Below are 20882 nucleotides of genomic sequence, written 5' to 3' on the forward strand. Positions count from 1 at the left end.
AGATTTTGAAGATTTTACTATAGTGTTTGGCCCCACACAACCATTTCCAACACTTGATTTTGACCCTGATAAAAAATAATACAACCAGCACTTTTTCTGACATCATGCCAAGCAAAAAATAGCATCTCCTAATCAGACCAGTACTCTCCTGAGCATAATGTTATGCCAGTGGGACAGAAAACACAAAGTCTCATTCAAACTTTGTAAAAAACTTTATGTGCAACAACGCTCTTACTCTCATCTTTCTGGGCATTTCTGATTTCAAGACGTTTCTCATTTTTCAAACACAGACGGGAAAAAAAGCATCATCATGCAGAGATATTTGACCTTCCTCAGCACAAAGCCTTCTGTAGCTAATTAAGAGCAAAGTGGTTGTCCTTTGGTGGAATATTACAGTTCCCAGTGCTGGGAGGAACTACTGACAGCAACTATGATGCAAGGATTTCACTCTGATCTGCTAAAACTGTGTACGAAGACTTAATTGGAGTTTTTTAAGAAAGTATTAGGTTTCATTTTCTCTAACCTAGTTTGTTACTTTAGTGTTTCTTATCTGTTCTTTTCTTGTTTTTCTCTTTTTCCTCCGTTTTAATCTTCAACTTCTTAGAGTTCTTCCCCATATTTTGTATCTTTTTCACTGTACCTGTGTAGTTTGTTCAGTCTTGTAGCATATTTTACTTGCGTATATAATATAATGTAATTGCTTTACCTCAGCCTTCCTATTAGCTTTCTCTGCCTACCTTTCTTGTATATTATATCCTACATTTTAATATGTCTTATTACAGTAACTTTCAAATTCATAATGCAGTATTTTATTTATCCTCATGTCCCTTCCCACTTCCACCTTCTCACTCCATCACAACGATCTCTCCTCACTAACTTCACTTCCGTTTCCCTCAGTGGTACTTGCCTTTTTCCACATCTGTCCATCTTTAATAAGACAGCCAGAGGAAAACCCAGGACTGTTTTATCCATCACCCATACTTACTGTACCTACACACTCATAAGGCACGCGCGCACACACACACACACACACACACACACACACACACACACACACACACACACACACACACACACACACACACACACACACAGCCCAGAGCGGTACGATAAGTCGGATGATGGGTTTGACAGAAGTGCTGCCTTAGCTCTCAAGCTCTCCCTGAGGCTCCACACACAAACGAACACACACATTTAACCACTCAAGGTGGGACTGTCCATGTATTAAACTCAAGGTGTGTGGGTTTGTTTCACACACACAGACACAGACACACACACACACACACACACACACACACACACACACACACACACACACGACCTTGCCATACTGTATACCAAGGTTCTCTGTGTATCTGTTGAAGCTATCCCGTTCATGGTTGACTGAGCAGCTCCTTCATAAACAGACAGGGCCGTGACATAAGGCAAGGCTCTACATCTCACTAGGCTGTGATGGGTGTGTGTGTGTGTGTGTCTGCAAACCTTTCTGTGTGCGCAAGTCTAAAATAAAGTATATGTACGCGCCGTTATGAGTGTGTGTCTGTGCATGTGTGTGTAACTGACTTGGCAGCGTCCCTGTCTCAGTGTTAGACAGCAACATGACATTAAGTCTTGTTCTACAGCAACATTAGCGCGGCACCCTGTCTGGAAGCTGTCTCAATATGCAGATCAAATCCCCAGCCCTTGTCATTGAAAGCACTTTTAGGGGTTTTAAAAGAGAAAATCCGACCCGAACAGAGCTCATAAGTTATTCTTTTGAACTCAGATAGGGCAAGACTGAAATTCTTTACCCTGTGGAGATTTTCATCGAAATAAACTCACACCAGACGTTGTTGGAAGTGGTTTAGTTATTGATAAGGAGGGGAAGGGGGGATAAGGACATGTTGAAGAAGGAAAAAAGACACTTAAACTGACTTCATAATATCAGTTCCTAACACCTGATGCTGTTGCTTTGAATGGTCTTGATGCGAAAATATGTCAGCTTTCTCCGACAGCCTGTTTCACAATCTTTTCTTGCCTTTTCACATTTGAGCCAAAGCTTTTACCCAATTTTCAAATCTGTAACTGGTGTGATGAAATATAATGATCCAAAAGTTGACATTTAACTGTGTAAGCTGTATTAATTCTGACATAATTTAAGGGTGTTTCCACTCTTAACTGGTTTTTCCCGTACCTTTGCCCATTTGGATTACTCACAGTGCTTGAAGAAGTCTCTCAGACTTTTAACAAGCAAATTTTGTGATGTGCAGGAAATTCTGACCAATTAGGTCTGATAGTAGATATTGGATTTCAAAACTTAAACTTCTATAAAATGTATTTGATTCACTAAATTTTAATATTGAATATATCTGCAAAACTTCAACTGTCAACATATTTTTTTCTTTCTTTCTGTTCGGTCTTAGCAGTTAAAGCATGAATAGCATTTTCATGGTTAAGTTTAGAGAAGTCAAAGCAGTTGATTATAGGAAAGATCATGTTAATATTTAACCCAAACTATGATCTCTCCCTTACTTTATACCTGTAACCTAATCTGTTGTTGTAGTCTAAACCTTCCACATTCAGCACTTGTGATGCAAAACTCGGGCTACAATTTCAACATCTGATGCAACATACATAATTCAGGCAGCATTTATGTTTCCCTCCTTTCCTTAGACATTGTTTCTAGGGTACATATTTGATTTCAGCTCTCAGGCATGGTGCATTTTCATAATGTCATTCAGATGAATGCAACATAACCATGAAGGCTACTGAGCTCAAGCAGATAGTTTCATTAAAACCACTGGATGCTATTTGCTTGTTTGCTGTGGTTTGAATGAAGAATGTTAGGAATCAATGTTACACATATTATATTCACAGTAATAACTTTGTTGAATTCCCCTATTTTGTACATGCTCACTTCTTATGTGAGAACTGAGGACAGATAAACATACATACAGACACATAACAAACTCAAACACTCAAATTAAATTATCTAAGAAATAGAGAAGATTAAAACTCATGGATACTGCATACATATATGCAAAACGATGCACTCATACACACATAATGAGTGACAGATGAACTCTCACACTCTCTCACACACACACACACACACACAGATATAAACATAAGCATATACCAACAAATGAACTAACACACACACACATACACACATTTCCCTCCCTCCCTCAGAGCCAATTCTACATCCCTGCCTATCCCTCCCATGGAGAGTTGTTAATTAATTCCCTCCCTTTGTACGTTCGCCAAGATCAAACGCGGGGAGACAGAAAAACACTGCAACTTTCTCTAACTGTACTTAATGAGAAACGGTAATTTAGGTCCCCCTTTTTCATTGCCTGCAAGTGAAGAAACAGAGTTACCTCAACCCAAATCCATTATTCATTAAGCGTGATGTGCTGCAAAATCTGAAGAGTGTTTTCTTTTTTTCTGTGTAAGCCGAGGGAGGGTAAACTGAGATGAAAAGAGGATAGATAGATAGATAGATAGATAGATAGATAGATAGATAGATAGATAGATAGATAGATAGATAGATAGATAGATAGATAGATAGATAGATAGATAGATAGATAGATAGATAGATAGATAGATAGATACAGAGATGTTTCTTTTGTCTTTTCTCTTCTCCCCTTTCTTCTCTTCCTCTCTCTCCTTACAAGGTGTCAACCACAGTGTGTGTCTGTCGATAAAAAGACATATGTGCAGCTCCAGCAAAGCTTTTACACTCTGGCCATAATAGACAAAACAGACAAACAGCCAAACACAGCAGGAAGCTAATGATTATGGTCCTGTTTGGGTTGGATAAAACCCTGTAGCACTACCCTTCTCTCTCTCTCTTTCTCTCTCCTTCTCTTATATGTCATGTTTGTTCACTCTTTCTCTCAGTCACCCGTTCCTTCCTCGAGCTGAGAGGAGAGAAAGGAAGTTGATTAGATTAAAAAAAAATTGATAGAGTGAGTGTAGGTAGAGAGAGCACGTACACACAGATACACTTCAAGTGCACAAGCATTATTGGTATGATGGCGCTGCTGACTAAGTAGCAAAAATGGGGAGAGCAACAGAACGAGGTGTCAGCATTCAGAATGATTAGGGCTGTTTGGCAGTGTTTTGTGTTTATGTGTGTCTGTGTGTGTGTGTGTGTGTGTGTGTGTGTGTGTGTGTGTGTGTGTGTGTGTGTGTGTGTGTGTGTGTGTGTGTGTGTGTGTGCGTGTGTGTGCGTCTGTGTGTTCATTTGTTTCCATAGCCATTAGCAGCCATGATAAAATGGCAGTCTCATTCGTGGTTAAGCCTCATACCACAGAATGATGGTGGTAATGCCTTAAGCTCTAAACAACCACATCCTGCCGCAATACTACATCATACTGTACGCAGGGCCTTTTTCACTGGCAATACGGGAATCTGCTTTCTGCAGCAGCGCTTTCACAAATCATAAAATTCATTAAAATGGAATCCATTAAACGAATGAAATGCAAATAAGAGAGAGAAAACCATATACGTTATGTCATATTTAATGTGTGATAATGTGTCAGTTTACGGGCCAGTATAAACCTCATTAATCTAAAATGTATCACACAATAATACAATAATGTCTGTCTCATCCTTTCCTCCAGACTTCTCAGGGAACTACCTCCACCTTGACGCAGGCGCCCACACCCAGCGTAAGCGAGCCCGGCTGCTGAGCCCTGAGGTGGGGCCGGAGCGAGGCCCACTCTGCCTCATCTTCTACTACCAGCTGCAGGGGGAGGCACAGGGGAGCCTGAGGGTCCTGCTGAGGGATAGCGACCAGGAGGAGACGCTGCTATGGGCTCTAAAAGGAGACCAGGGGCCTCATTGGAGAGAGGGCCGCACCATTCTGCCCCAAAGCCCCAAAGAGTATCAGGTAAGGGTAGTTTCTTTTAAACAGACTGCAGAGAAACTGTCAATATTCTAGACTAGTTTTAGTCTATTTGGTGGTTGCAACAGTTCATCATTACCTACTCACTTTTTTATTGGCCACTACTTCAGCCCAATGATGTTTTTGTTGTCAGAAAGAAGCTTTTGTCATATTTCTGTGCCTTTACGCCTTTCCTTCTCTTGTCTAGGTGGTGTTTGAAGGGTTTTTTGATCACCCGACCAGAGGCCACATCAGAATAGATAACATCCATATGAGCAACAGCATGGAGCTGGAGCAGTGTACACGTAAGTCTCATAATCTGTCTGCCTACCTGTCTTCCCCATTTATTAGTCTGTTTTTCCGTCTGATTTTGTCCCTCTTACATACCAAACCGTTTATGCCACGTTCTCAACAGAGACTGGATGAGAGATAGAAAAACCACACACTCACACACATACACACATAGGAAAAAACAGGAAAAAATATATATAAATGAAAGAAAGTAGGCCACAAATGGCCTTTGGGCATGGATTCTAATCTATCTTTCATTGTATCGCCCTCTCTCTCTCTATCTCTGTCAGTGTTTTCCAATATCACCACCCTCCACGCCATTCCATGATTCTTCGCATTTCTCTTCCTCACTCTCTCACCTACTTTTTCCATTCAGTCTGAGAGCAACATGTAGTTATTTTGCGGTTATATTTGCGAGAGAGTTTGTCTGTCTGTCCACTCTCAGACAGTCACACGCATAAACACACACACATGCATACCCACAAGACCACTATTAATAAAAATGGAGGATTACAGCTTAATCCTTCGCATTTCCTTGTCTGACAAGCATCATTCCTTCCCACCTACCCACACAGACACGGACATGTTTTTCTTCTCTGTGGGTCAAATGGAAAATCTCAGATGTCAAAGTTTTTGTTCACCAAACTCAGACCTCTGTGTACGGCTACATTTAGGGTCAAAACAGGGTGCATATGATCCACTCTTACCTCTTCCATCATTCTCATCAATTTGCTTTCACTACACTTTTGTGATGTGAGCCATTATTTTTCTTAGTTTTACATTCCTCACTTCTTTCCTACCATTATCTTTCCCTCACACTATCTTTCCTCTCTCTTCTCTCAACTCTTTCACACTGCTGCATCCTGTCTTTCTTTCGCTGCCATTTTCTCTCTCTGTCTATTTTCTTAGTTTTTTTCCCTCATATTGCTCCCTCTCACTTTCATAATAGATGTCACATCCCCCCAGCAAATAATAAACAGCAGTAAATTTCACTCTCTGTTCCCATGACCCTTTAACTTACCTCCACCCCTCCTTCCCATTTCTCCATTTCCCTTCTGTACATGTCCAACACTTCCCTTACACATCTCACCCTCGTTGTCCATCCATTCCCTTCTTTCTTCTTCTTCTTCTTATGTCTGCTGCTATTAACACCTTGAGTCTCGCCTTGAGAGAAAAGAGAAAGAGGATGAGGATAGAGAGGCAAAAAAAAAATAAAGAGCAACAGCAGGAGAGAGAGATCGAGTGACAGAGCAAAAAGATGAAAGTGAGAGCTATTGAGAAATGACAGGCACACACAGAGAGAGACACATGTTTAGGGAGGACGCACTTCCTTTCTTTCTACCCTGTCAGCTCACTCTTTTGTCTTTCCATATTTGCTTTCTTTCCATTTTGTAAAAATAACTGTCATCCTGGAAGATTTATGGCCCTTTGGACTCCATCTGCCATCTTGGAAGTCAACAAATCTTTATTGATTTTCTCAAACATGACTAACAAGTGCCTTTTCAAAAAGTGCAGCATGCTGCAGTTTCACAATTCAGTTGTATTAAAATGTATTTCTGATAACAATCATTGGACATATTAGGTTGCTCACTGTCCTTTTGTGTACTGTATATAATGATCTAAGCATATTTAGAAACACTTACGATGAAAGTTATTGAAAAATAGTATAATATCACTTTATTGTATTTACCTGGGTGTTAAGCCCAGAAAACCTAAACTATATTTGATGATAAAAATCCCATCCTGGAGCAGCTCCAGTGAAAATGGGACTTAAATTGTGAACTCATCTGAGTGAATGATCTAAACATTGATCACCAAATGAGATTTATATTATGATGGTTCGATCAGTGCTCCAAAGGCAAAACTCTTTATTTCCTAATATTCAGTCTACAAGCATAACAACCATTGCACTTCATACTAACATGATGACTCATTGGTTATTCATCACTTTTCATTGGACATACTTTATCAGTCACTTACCATCTCCAGTAACATCCCTTTTTTCTCTTTTTCCAGAGCCTTTCCCTGCCTTAACTCCTGGCATAACCAGTAAGTTCTACTTCCTGTTTCATGTGTACTTCCTGTGCCAAATGTCCGTGCTTCCTGCTCGTTGCTAAGCTCAGCTTTCAGCACTGCACCGGCCCTGAGTAACCTTGTTTATGTATAACACACGTATGTTGCCATACAATCCTGAGAAAAATTACAAGAACTTATTTTGACTGAAAATTAGCTGTTACATCATTTCCACACAAATCTAAGTATGCTTTCTTACATGTTTACATACAGTAATAATTAGATAATTTCAGAATTTGACATTATCAGGGTATATACAGTATTCTAATGATAGATTTATATATAGATTTTAATTCATATTAAAATATTTGATATTATAGATCCACTGCATTGTTCCAGCATGACTCCCTGCATGCTGGGCTGATACTCTTGGTTATGTAGTTTGATCTTATGTGTTCCTCAGCGAGAAAAAAAACTTCAGAATCAAAAAGTAACACAACATTATTCATTAGGACAGCAACTCTGGCAAAAAAAAGTGTGTTTGCAGAGTCTGTAGACTTGTATGGTTTCAGGTTTTTAATGTTGTGTATTCTTTGTGTTACTGGCATACATATATGCAATACATCCCATGTATGAGTGTGTCTGTAGCACACACAGACCCACTGTGATTAATTGTTTATTATTTTATTGCTTTTTAATATGGTAAAATGCATATAGGGTGATATAGTAGGAGCAAAGGTTGAAATCATTGAGTTCATTGTTGAAATGATGTGAGGAAGGTCTTTTCTTGACCTTCACTCTGTTTATCAGTCCATCCCCCACTACTTTCTTACTGTAGCAAGCAGAAAAATTGCTTATCATCCATTCTTCCATCCTGATTTGGTGTCGCCCTATAAGCTCTCCCTCTCTGCATTCAACACCATACAAGGAGCCTCTTTTCTTCTCCTTCTTCCTTTCATTTTTTTCATGTTCCCCTTTCTGCCCCTTCTATATTTTGCATTCTCTCATCTCTGCTTTCATCTCAACATCTCTCTCTCTCTTTTGCCACTTGTCTCTTTCTTACCTAGGCTTTCCTTTAAATTTGCTCCTTTCTTTTCTTCATCTCCTCTCTTTCTCCTCCATTCCTCACCCCATTACCCTGCTCAGCAAGCTGCTGATCCCACCTGAATGAAATGCAGAGCTGATCACCATCCAACTTCCCTTTTCTCTTTTTCCTTTCTTTCCTTTTTTGCTCATTCATCCTCAAATAGGCCAGTCTGAAGCAGATAAAAGCGCTTAGACAGATTATGCTATTGGATCTCTTGTTTTCAAACTCCTGGTTGGGACCTAAAACGCTGGCTGTAGGACTGCTTTTGTTTAGAAACCCACAAAATACCAATACCGGTATTTATAAAGAGGCTGAATATACACATTGAATTGTGTCTAACTTGGGCCGCAACACATTTGACCAATCTTAGAATGTGTAAGTCAACATGTTGTTGATTTGTTGAGGGGTTTTATTTTGGTGATTTGTATTCTCATGAATGTAGATCACAATTCATGGGTGGTCGAGCACAGATTGAAACTGGAGTTTTTTTCTTTAATGATTTTTTTAAAGCACTACTTGTGTGTATGAGTATGATTACTGCACTTTCATTCACCTTGCATCCATATAACTGAGATTACTATGAGATTACTATACAACTGTGTGTGCGTGTGTGTGTGCATGTGTGTATGTGTGTGTGTGTGTGTGTGTGTGTGTGTGTGTGTGTGTGTGTGTGTGTGTGTGTGTGTGTGTGTGTGTGTGTGTGTGTGTATGTGTGAATAGATCAAAAACATTCTTTGAATACTGTCAGATACTCGAGCAGCATGCGAATTTGTTCGCATAAAATGCCATTACCTAAAATAGTAAAAGCCAAGAGCCAAACTCAGTCAGAAAACTCCAGTCACCTGACTCATACCCTAATTTACCTCAAGTATTTGACCTAACGCTTATTAGACTGTGGCTCAGGGCCTTAAACAGGTATCATGTGACTGCCAGAATGACAGCAGTGTCGGTTCTAACATACATCTCTTTTCCATGAGTCTAAGCCCCGGGATAAAGGATTAAAGATTTGAGAGTAGAAAACAACTAAAGTCTTTCTTTTTGGATAAGTGGATGTAGTTGCTCTTCGGCTTTTATTAAATGTGTCTTAATGCAGAGAATTGGAGAATGAATGAGTGTGTGTGGGAGGATGATGAGATATTTGTGGTTTTGGAGAGCAGGTTTTATTGAAAATGTTAAAATCCACCATAGTCTATGATTAAGTGGAGAATTAGCACTTCATCACTGGTTATTTAACTGAAACGGGATTTTGAAAACAGGATTTTCAGAGATAAAAATATGTACTTTAAATTAATTAACAGATAAACTAAATAGTGTTTGAATGGAAAAAATGGAATTGACATCTTAAATAAGGATGAGTACAGTAGTTGAATTGGACATGACTGAGTTAATAATGTCTCAGCTGAACCCATTTTTTATTTTAATTATAGCCTATTTAATACCTTCTTTTAGCATGACACAATGAAGAAAAAAATAATGAAACTATACTGAATGAGTTTGATGACAACTGGAGATAAAATGTATAATGTCTCTCCTTAATAAGAACACGATAACTTGATCCATATGAAACACATTGTGATGTGAGCCAGTGTGCCACACTGTTGGGTTTTTGTATCCATGGCAACCAATGAGGCATTTGGCTTTTGGCAAGAGATGACTGGCTGCATGCTGGCCAACCATGCTACACACATACACATACACACACACGCACACATACACACACACACGCGCACACACACACACACACACACACACAAACAGAGGCAAACGTCTGCTTTTAATTTGACTGTAGAGAAGGTTGTTGATGTGTGATTTGAGGGAAGGAGAATGAGAAAGATAGCTGAGCTAATTCAGGAACTAGTAGCCAGCTTCCATGAAAGCCACACTCATTAGCTCATTTTAGGAATGGTGCTCTTGAGAAACGTTTTTTTCTTTCTTTCTTTTTTTCATTTTTATTCTCTTTAGATCCCAAAAAAAGCAAAGTAATGTCAATTTTTGCAGCCCTGGAAATCATCTGTGTCTTAATCCACTGGTGGGAAGACTCTCTGTGCAGGCAGCGTAGAGAGCAGCTTTACAATCAAAGCCAATTTTAAACCCTTAAAGAGTATGTCTGAACTTAAAAAAAGAAAATATTAAGCTCACTTGTTTCCTTGAGGTTCTGTATTTCTCTCTCTTACTGCACATCTACCCCTCCTATGTCCTTTCATTATATTTTCTCTTCTCTCTTGTGTCCATCCAGTTCTTGCTTGCCCTCGCTCTATTTCCTCTTTCTTTCTTGCTCAAGTTTTCTGTCTTTCTTTCTTCTTTTCTTTCTTTCCCTTTCTTGCCCCCCTCTCCCCCTCTCTCTCTCCCTCTTTCTCTCCTTCTCTCTCTCTCTTTTCTACAACCTCTCTCTTAGCAGGTTTCTTTCACAGTGAGTTGACAGAGTATTGAAGTTTCAGACAAACCCTTTAATGCAGGATTAAAGATATCATGGCAGGATTAACTCTCTCCCGTCCCTTCCCCTCCCTCCCACCCCCTCTCCCCTCTCACTTTCTACCACCCCTCTCTATTTCATTTCATTCTTTCTTCTAATAATGCCTCCTCTCTTATCCTCTTTCTACTCCTGTAATTCCTCCTTCTTTTCCTCTCCATTTCTTTCTCTCTCTCTCTCTCTCTCGCTCCCCACCCGACTCCCTTCAATGTGATCTTGCCCCGATAAAAGCGGCGTCCTTTCAAATACAACCACTTAACACCCCGCCACCCTTTGTCCAAATCAGCAAGTCACTGCATAATCAAGGCTTTGCATTCTGTGATCGAATCTGAACGCATGGCATGAGCCTTCGCGTGTCAATGTGCAGCTAATGCTTGTGATGTTTGCATCAACCAAAAGTACTTTGATGAGCAAAATCAACATAATCAAAAGAATATATGTATCAGCATCTTTATATTTTGTGGAATGAAGACTTTAAGTAACTTAGAATATGCACCTGCATATTGTTGTTTATATATTGAGACAGTGAGCTTGCGTGCTGTGGATCTTTTATATTATGTTTAGTTAAATGCCAGCAATGCGCAATAATTTAAGCTCACTGCTCCAGTAATTGACCATTTGCTAACCCCCCCTCCCTCTTAGTTACTGTTGCTATGTCTGTCAAGCTCTCTACTCTAGCAACATGAAGTTTACGGTGATAACAGGGACAGATTTATCACTCAAAAGTCCTAGTTATTTGTGAATAAATGGGTCCTTGAAGTAGACAAAAGCAGGCCTTTCAGTCAGCTACAATTGATTCATCAGCTTTAGCTAAATAAGAAAATTTTAACTCCATGAGTTGATTGAAAACTTTAGTTCAAATTGACTTGCCTGCTGACACAATTTATAACTTAAATATGCACTCTATGGCTACATACATAGTATGAGACGTGGTTTGATACATGAAAAACTGAGGCTAAAACTAAATTCCCATGGCAAAAAGATCAGGATCCTCACCATATGATGATCCATGTAGAAGTCCTAGTAGCCCAATATAAGTATGATATAACTAAATTTAAGATCAGGCTGTTACTGTACACAGGCTACTTAATATTTTCAGGTTGTAGGTTATGTTTTCAATTTTAACAAGACATGAGAAAAAGCTTTTCAGGATAAGAACTAACCAATGTTTTTTTTGCAAATGTAATGTAAAGTTATTTCAGGTAACATTTGCACACATTTTGATAAATAATTTCCGAGGCCTTGGAAATAACTTTTGGAACTATTGTAGGTAAGCTAGGCTCGTCAGCCAGACATGCTAACAATTACAGCTAATGTTAGAGCAGATAAGCAGAGTTTAATACATTCCTTACAGTTTTGATTTTGTTTTTTAGTTTTGGAATAACAAAAAGAGCACAAACAATTGCTCTTACTTTAACCCAATGCACACAGCTTCAACATGTTGAGAAATGCAAAGCTTGACAGACTAGTTACAGTTCCTAAACTATGATATGACAACTCAGGAGGGCTTAGCAAACAATTAAAAGCTTTTAACTCTGCAGTGCAGTCTGCATGCCTGCCTCCTTCGTCCACTGAGACAACCAGTAATGTGTCATCCTGCCCTCCAGGGGGCGCCATGTCTGGAATGGAGCCCACAGTAGACACAGTGGCAGTGAAGCCCGTCCCTGCGTATTGGTTCTATCTATTGGCGGGAGGAGGTGCCCTCTTGCTGCTGGTTACTGTAACTGTGGTGGTGATACTGTGCTGCCATCGTTACCACGGGGCGACCAAGAAGACCAGCGTTAGCCATCATTCAGTGATGTACCGCAACAGCCAACACCCAAATCAGCAAGGTCACCAAAACTCCTGCCACAACCAAAACGCCAGCTATAATCTGATCCACAGCCCCAACCAAAACCCCCTGATCCCAGGTAGCAGGCCAAGTCCTGAGTCCATGCTCACCATCAGACTGGAGAAAGATGACTTTGATTCCCAGTGTTGAAATTTCATTTGAATACTTCGGTCAGGTGAAGTGATCAAAGGGTGTGAAAACTCCTTGAAATGAAGGAGATGTATTCAGCATAATCACCACTCTTCACTGATGAGAATCTACATGGGCAAGACACTGCAGTTCCTGTTGCTGATGACTGATCTAATTGACTGATCAGTATGCACCTTCACTAAACTTCCTTGTTGGCTGGAACTGGCAGATTAAATGAGAGAAGTACAATTCCTGGAGTTAAACTTTACCAACGTCCCCCTCTGATGAGAGCAAATGTCAGAACTTCAGCTGCTAATTCTGACAGTTGATGAATGGTCTGATAACAAGTTTTTTTTTTGGAGTATACTGACTTCTACAGCTGCACCACAACCTGAAAATTAGATGGATTGTAGATAGACATACTGGTAGACATAATGCAACTGTCAAACAAATGAGACACCTGTGTTGTAACAGCATATTTTCTTCTTCACTAAATGTCAGAGCAGGATCTGTCTGTCTGCCCCACTCTGGTCTGCAGCTTGGACACTGCTGACAGGGAAGGAATTTACACAGCCCACAGTGTGTTCGTGTGCTACATAAAGATAGAAGGCTATTTCTTTGGGACTGAGCGAAGCTGGTATTTATTTGTCCGCTAGCTTTTGAGAGACTGAGAGTGAGTGAAAGAGACAGATAAAGAAAAGGGAGAGGTATAGGAGGAATTAGTGCTGCCTGTCCAGCCATGAAAGATAGACAGCTAAACATCCACTGTGTGTTGCTCCTTTGGTCTGTGAACGAGGAATCATTGTTGTGCTGTTCTCTGCCCGGTTTACACAAGGGAAACATGGGATGAGACAGCTTATGTCTCATCCTACACACCTAGAAACAAACACTTGCCATAAAAATACACAAACACATACATATGCACGGACACATCAAGACTTCTTACTGGCTCATGATTGAGTCTCATGTGTGTATTTGCCCTGAGTGCACTTGTCATTTGCAGTACACAACTAAATACATTCTGGGTATGCCTTTTTTTTTTAATCCTCTTCACCTCCAGAATGAGGTACAGTGCCTCAGTGTCAAATTAGAGTATAATGGACTCTATACAGTTTTTTGCCTGGATCTCATGGATGACTTAATGCCTGTGTCTGTTAATGTTCAAACTAAGCATCTTTGTATGTTCTGCACACATTAGACTGGATGAATGAAACAAAACAGAAAACCAAAATCATATATGTATCAAGCATCTGAACCTGCATTTACATTGTTCTCCATTGCCTGTGCAAGTCTTTATGTATTTTAAATCTATTTGTGTGTTATCCTAGATGACACATTCAGAATTGCTGAGATTCAAAATCTTTGGCATATTGGCTTGGTAACCTGAAACTACGACTACAACAATTGTCCGTTGTTTTTGCTTGTATTCATCAGGTGAGACCAAGCATATGCTGTGACAAAAAACTATTTACTTATAAAGCCTTCAAGTAAAGCACTGACCCAGGACCATTGGTCAGTTCTTTTTTTAGTAATTTCATTTCACCCTAATCTGTCAAGTAAGACTGATTCCAGTGCAGCACTACTGTTACACACTTCACACAAGTTGTATGTATGTATTTTTATTGAATCACCTTTTAAAAAGTGGATATGTTGGCATCTATTATTGCACATTTCCCTTCAGTTGATACAGAGTACAAAACTCGACAAGTGTTACATGATGCATTTCTGATCCTTTCTGTTACATCTTATAGTAACCTCAGCACTTTTGTTTTTGCTCCTTAAAAATCATTTATTGAAGATTTTGTTGATTTATGATAATTTCTTACTTTTACTGTGAATCTTAAGATAGAAATCAAAATCCAAATTTGACTTGGTTATTAATCAAATGCCTTTTTTTCTTTTTATTAAGTGTTGGAGTGTGCCTATGCTGTATAATAGTTATACAATGTTTATTTTTTTATACTGACTATGTTTAATGTGCTCACTGAGATGATCTTAACAAGAAGTGCTTAACTTTTCTTGACTTTGACATGAAAACAGCAAATGTTTGTCCCTCATTGAAAGCATCCAATTTTTTTCAGATAGTGACGCAAAACTGAGGCAAATCTGTGTGCTATGTGTAAAGACTGATGATGTTAAAAACAGAATTAATTTACTTGGCATTTTACTTTGATTTAGAACTACATTCTTAATCTCTATTCTTATCTGACACCTGTGAAATTGGGCGCACTTGTTTTTCTGAACTTTTCAGCTGCTCACCATCTTGTGTTGTGTGCGCCCCCTACATCATTTTGTTCATGCCCAAATCCCCCAGCCCTTTTATCAAAACCCGCTTGTTCCTATTGTACTCCTTCCCTTCATCGCAAATCCTTCCAGTAAAAAAACACAGCAGAGAAAATGAGAGGCAGAGATGGAGGAGAGCAAAATCTCTCAGAGGAGAAGGGCCCATTAAGCGAGCCCCTTTTTCCTCCAAAGAATGCGCCCAGAGATGGAGGGAGATGAAAGAAGTAAAAGAGAAAAAAAAACCCTGCTCTCTTTACTTTCTAAAGATAGATTTCTTCTTTTACTCTAAGAGGAAGGCTAACAGGGAGGCAGGTTGGGGTTTGGATTGAAAGAGGGAGAGAATTGAAGGAGGTGGGCAGGTTGTTTCAAACAAAAAAGCAGATGAAAGAAGTCTTTTGGCAGAATAGACAGCATGATGGAGGCACACATTATTCACTGCACACATACACACACACCATCTAACAAATGCAGACCTGTGTTAACAAATAATCCAGATTTCCACTAAGCTATTAAAACTTGGTCACTTAAATCATTGTTTCGTGCATTTTCAAATTGTCTATTCACTCTGCAGATGCCCATATTGACCAATTTCATCATGTTGTATCTCATAAAATGCTGTTTTGTGCTGTAGTCAACACGTATTTTACTTATTGTGTGCTTGCATATCCACTTTCCACGTTGCTAGCCCCTCTCTCCCTTCCATTTCAATCGACTTGTGTATGATTTACACATTATATGACTCATTCTAGGAGGCGTGTGCCATAACCCAATCAATGTAGGTCCAAAAATCAAATAGAGGAATGATATAGGACTATATTTATGTTGTGCTACCCATGCAGTTTTCTCCAACATCTCTCTCTCTCCCTCCCTCTCTCTCTCTCTATCAAACTTTTTTTTTTTGCAAGATTTGGAAAATGTGTTGGCGTCTTTTCAGTGCTTTTAAATCAACCTTCCCTCACTTTGCTCTCCTGTCTCCATCACAAACTGATTTGAAGCCCTTTAATATTTCTAATTAGTTAATGGAGCTGATTGCATTCATAAAACCATGCAGTAAGCATTTCTAGCCCTCAGGCCATCTCTATTTTTTTCTCTCTCTTCCTCCTCCTCCTCTTCCTCTGTTTCCTGGAGAAATATTACGGGTGAAAGCACTCTAACAGGTCCTCGGGCCCCCACTGGAACTGTGCATGGTGCCAAAGAGCCATCTATGTCTTTGCCTGAATAAAAAAGCTGCCTTTTTATTCTTCTCTTTACTAATTGGAGAGTAGAGATAAAATGGGGCTACAGGGAGTTTTAATCTCCCCTCAGATCTGCATGATGATTCTTCTCAGGCTCCTAGCCTGAGGGCTTTAAGCCAGGATCATTAGAAAGTGTTCAACAGTCGTCAAAAGAATGTCTGGGCATCTTTCTGTTTTATCCTGCTTCTTTTAGTATCTCTCCGTTAGTGATTTAATGTTTTGTCAAGGCCTGCAGTGATTTCAGTTAACTGTGAGAAAGGAGAATTTAGAGCCTGGAGGGTCTGTTGTGAAACTACATTTACATTATCAAGACTGATTGGATGCTTTCATGGTCATGTACTAAGTTGAGTATTACATTAAAAGTAGATTTTAGTGAGATGAAATCAACCATGTTTAGCCTAGCTGGTATCTGTTTACTCTGGGTAAACTGTCTGATGCAGAATAACTGAGTTTATTTCTTCTTCTTTTTCTTTTTGCACTGAATAACATGAAAATATTATTTTATTTAGTAGGATGGTTAAGACGACTGCCAACATTATTTGAAGTCATGTTCATAATCTGCCGGCCAATTTGAGTTTTCTGAGCTTGCATGCTTGGAGATGTCTTGTTGGTCTGATATTTTTGATCTCCTGTATTTCACTCCTTTCTTGTCCTTCTTACTTTTTCTTTTAGCCTTTGATTTCTGTGATGTTAAATCATAGATTTAAGGGGTAAAAGTACAACCACATGTTGAGAAAATCTACCTTGATGATGTCATTTTTATCAAATAGGTGATGTTATTTTTCTTTGGTTTCTTGTTTTAATAATAGAGGTTTTTTTATTAATCAGAGAGGTTTTTGTTGAACTGTTGAAAGTAGAAAAAGATTGATCATTCTGAAACCTGGCCTCAGCAAGGGATGAACTTAAATTAGCTCTCACTGAAACTATGATTAGTTTTGGACTCACCCAGACTGAATAAAACCAACCTTGGGATCATCCCTAGCTTCAGGCACAGCACTGTTATATTTACTCCTGTGCACTTTCTCTGCCTCTGTGAAGGAAACGCCTCAACTTTATGATTGTTTTTTTGACTTCTTGCTCGATGTTTGAACTTGAAGCAAATCAAATAATGGAATATACCAAGAAAGATTAAGCCAATAAAGGCACTCGAACTCACAATCAAATAATTAAATGGAGAAATTCTTAACCAAACTCTTGAAAATGAATACACTTCAATTAGCATAAGATTTGTTGTTTGCGCTAATATTTGAATTGGAATGATACTTCTGAGTCTTTTGTTTATGTACCAATTGGGTTTGGAAGTCAATTTTGGGTCAATTCAAACAATTAAAGATGTGATTTAATCACCTTGTGCAAATATCTTTATTTTTATTTAACATATAACAGGTATCATTTGACAGTATTCTTACTATTATTTAGAGATTGATATAGTGCAGAGTAGTGGAAGTTTGTAAAGTAGAAGGTTTAATTTGGGGATGCCTCACATTAAAATTGTCTTATTGAAAAATGACCTTATCTTACTGAGGAAATGAGGCTCTCTATCTTCTTTTCATATCTGCATAAGTTTCACCTCTCATTCTTTGAATACCAATTATGATTTCACTTCATAATGTGCTTTTGGTCCCCTTCCCCCAGCAATAAATGATTATCAGCTGCATAGATATTGCTCTATTTTTTTTTCTGTAGGATTTGTAATATCAATTTCTTGAATAAAACTGAATTGAAGCAGAATTGAGCTTTCCAAACCATTCAAAGCCTTGGACTTCGGCCTGCCTCAGAAATATGAAGTGGTATTTTAGCTTGTTGAATTTCACGGTCTTGGAGTAAAAAGAAAATAAATTGCAGGGAATGTAAAGGTAATAAAAGTAATATTTTTCTATGAGACAGTTTTTTGTGTCTTTTTTTCAGCCTCCCCTTCTCTCCCCCTCTCTCTCTCCTCTATCTTTCAAGTCATCATCTAAATCTCCTGGCTCTGTTTTCATTTCTAAGCAAATAAAGAAAAAGAGTAATGATGCTCTAGGTGTAATGAAACTTTCTGGCTTCATGCATTTAGTCTCTGGGAAATATTTAGTAACCCTGGATGTTGTTTTCTCTTGATAGCAGAGCACAGAACAGAACAGTTTAGATGAGATCTCTTGCCTGATCTCTTCAGAAAGTTTAAACAAGATCACTCACTATTTGAGCTGTTTATGCAGCTTGATTTCTGTCCACACATGTAGCTTGTGTGCTGATGACATAAGAGGTGATGTGATGTTATCACAACATGATGTGGACTGATGTGGTTTGACTGGATGATTGAGATTAATACTGTTTTTCTTTCTGTCTTTTTTAAACAGATCCCAGACCTATGGATTTTGGAAAGGATCCTGTTTTCAACAAGCCCTCTCTCAATGAAGGTGAGGTTTGATGTCATATCCTCTCCTCTCCTTCTCCTTCTCCTCTCTTCCTCCTCTCCACCTTGGGCTATACCAGCTGTTTTACAAGTTTCACCCGAAGAACAGTGAAATTGCATGCACAGGCATGCCTGTGGCTCTTCTTTTTAATTGTGATTCCTCAAGAAAAAGCCTGTGGCAACAATGACTGACAACCTCTGGTGTACGTGTGAGTGTGTGAGAGTGTGAGGGTGTGAGAGAGCGTTGAGAAGTTGTTTTTTCGGTGTGTTCATGCAGGCATGTTGGTGTGCATTTCCTCTCCTCCTCTTTCATGTTCTGTGGCAGGCAAAGTGAGACAGACAGTTTCCTCCTGGGCAACCAGAACAACATCTGTCTGTAACAATCATGGTTTACCTCCCTGTGTATGTGTGTGTGTATGTGTGCGTGCCCACATGCGTTACTGTTACTATCCCTTGTCTCTCCCAGCCCCTTGGCAAATACAAGAAGAGCACTCAGCTTCTTACCTCACTAAACACGTCTGTTTACCGCTTCTCTGTGTCTCTGTGTGTGTTTGTGTGTCTGTTTCACTGTCTGTTTCCTCTATAAAACACTCTAAATGCAGTGCTTAATTGCGGATTGGCTTGTTCATGTGTATACATTAATTAAGTGGATTAGCACGACTGCTTATACCAAGTAGATGTGCACCCTTCAATACACACAAGACATACAACAGAGCAATTAATTTCATTATGTTTCTCCATTTATTGGAGTCAGTAACAACAGGGGTTGCTGGTAAGGTAATTAGCTGTTCTGGAAGATGTCAACAATGATGTGGGGCATTTGCTTCTGACCAAGCCTGTCTTCTAGGAGTTATGTCTATTAACTACTCAATTGCAACAGTAAACAGGTTTTGCAGGATACAAAATTATTCCCAAGTTACATTTTATTGCAACATAATTTGAAAATGTTGTTAATTATTGTAGCTGGCAAGCTTAAAAAGATGTGATCCTGAGTGTAAACTATGATTGAAAGTGTTCATTGACAACATATTGTACTCCTGTTCTCTCAAACCATCCAATCTTGCAGTACAACATCCAATAGTAGTTACAACAGCAATATTCATCTTTTTTATGGTCATGTTTAAACACTGCCTTTCCTTATATTAAGGTTCGAGAATGTATTGATTGACTCTGATTATTGTAGACTCTGATACAGTTCCTTAAAGCACTATACCAACATTTTGATGTATTTTTTTCTGTTTCTAAATTACTAGATTCTATAATCTAAAAACATACAAAGATGCTTAGATTACCAGATTACTAGATTCTTTAATATTGTTGAGTTGTGTAAAGCATCAAGGTGAACATTGCATTTTTATTCATTTTTTATGTCTATGCTACATTATCATTGCATGGTAATACAATTTGGACTTGTCAAATCAATTTGCACGCTAACTGCTTCGCCACACAACAATAATATACTTGATAAAAATATGTGCAGACTGTATGTTCACTGTAAGAAACTCCTCAACTCAAACAAGTTGTAAAGATTTGTTTAATTATACCAATAATACTGCCGCTACTTGAAATAATATGAAAAAACCCTTAAATCTAAAACACATCAGCATGGTTTATATGCTAAGATATTCCAAACTCCTGTCAGTGTATGTTCCTTTAACTTTTATATGTTTATTAATCATCCTCTTGTCCCTCCAGACTATCTTTTCCCGGGATGGCCGTCCTCCTTCTCCACCCCGTCCTCTGATGTGGACCCCCCTTCTGTCACCCTATTGTCAGAGAAAGACAAGGACAATGCCTGGCTGTACTCTCTGGACCCCATCCTTCTCACCATCATTGTGATGAGCTCCCTCGGCGTCCTGCTGGGTGCGGTTTGTGCCGGACTGCTCCTCTACTGCACGTGCTCTTACAGTGGGCTCTCCTCGCGCTCCTCTACAACGCTGGAGAACTACAACTTTGAGTTGTACGACGGGATCAAACATAAAGTGAAGATAAATCAACAGAGGTGCTGCTCGGAGGCATGAAAAGGAAGAGGGGCAGAACCATGGGGAAAGACATGTCCTGCGATCCCCTTCTAAAGTAATTTTGTTCTCACTTTGGACAAAGAAAACAGGAAAAAGAAGCACTATCTGTTGTTCAATGCCCAGTTTCCCCTACCTAGTATCCTGCTACTCCTTTGCTCTGATGTCTAAAGGGGTAACATTCAACCCAGAGTTCCCCGGCTACTCATGTGCCAGTAGGAACTTGTGACTTTTATCTACCCTACATGCTATGAGGCCTAAAC

The 20882-nt window shown here is 39.2% G+C and overlaps 1 protein-coding gene across 1 annotated transcript in view; it reads left to right on the plus strand.

The window, feature by feature from the left end:
• Window positions 1-20622, plus strand: part of LOC133992704 (neuropilin-2-like) — a 97492-nt gene extending 76870 nt beyond the window's left edge. Inside the window, exons 14-19 of the mRNA XM_062431405.1 lie at window positions 4608-4876; window positions 5079-5175; window positions 7178-7210; window positions 9416-9418; window positions 18546-18605; window positions 20297-20622. Coding sequence (XP_062287389.1) covers window positions 4608-4876; window positions 5079-5175; window positions 7178-7210; window positions 9416-9418; window positions 18546-18605; window positions 20297-20622 — 788 coding nt within the window. The remainder of the gene's footprint in view (window positions 1-4607; window positions 4877-5078; window positions 5176-7177; window positions 7211-9415; window positions 9419-18545; window positions 18606-20296) is intronic.
• The last annotated feature ends 260 nt before the right edge of the window (window positions 20623-20882 follow it).

This window comes from Scomber scombrus, chromosome 13, assembly GCF_963691925.1.
Source record: "Scomber scombrus chromosome 13, fScoSco1.1, whole genome shotgun sequence".
Lineage (NCBI taxonomy): Eukaryota > Metazoa > Chordata > Actinopteri > Scombriformes > Scombridae > Scomber > Scomber scombrus.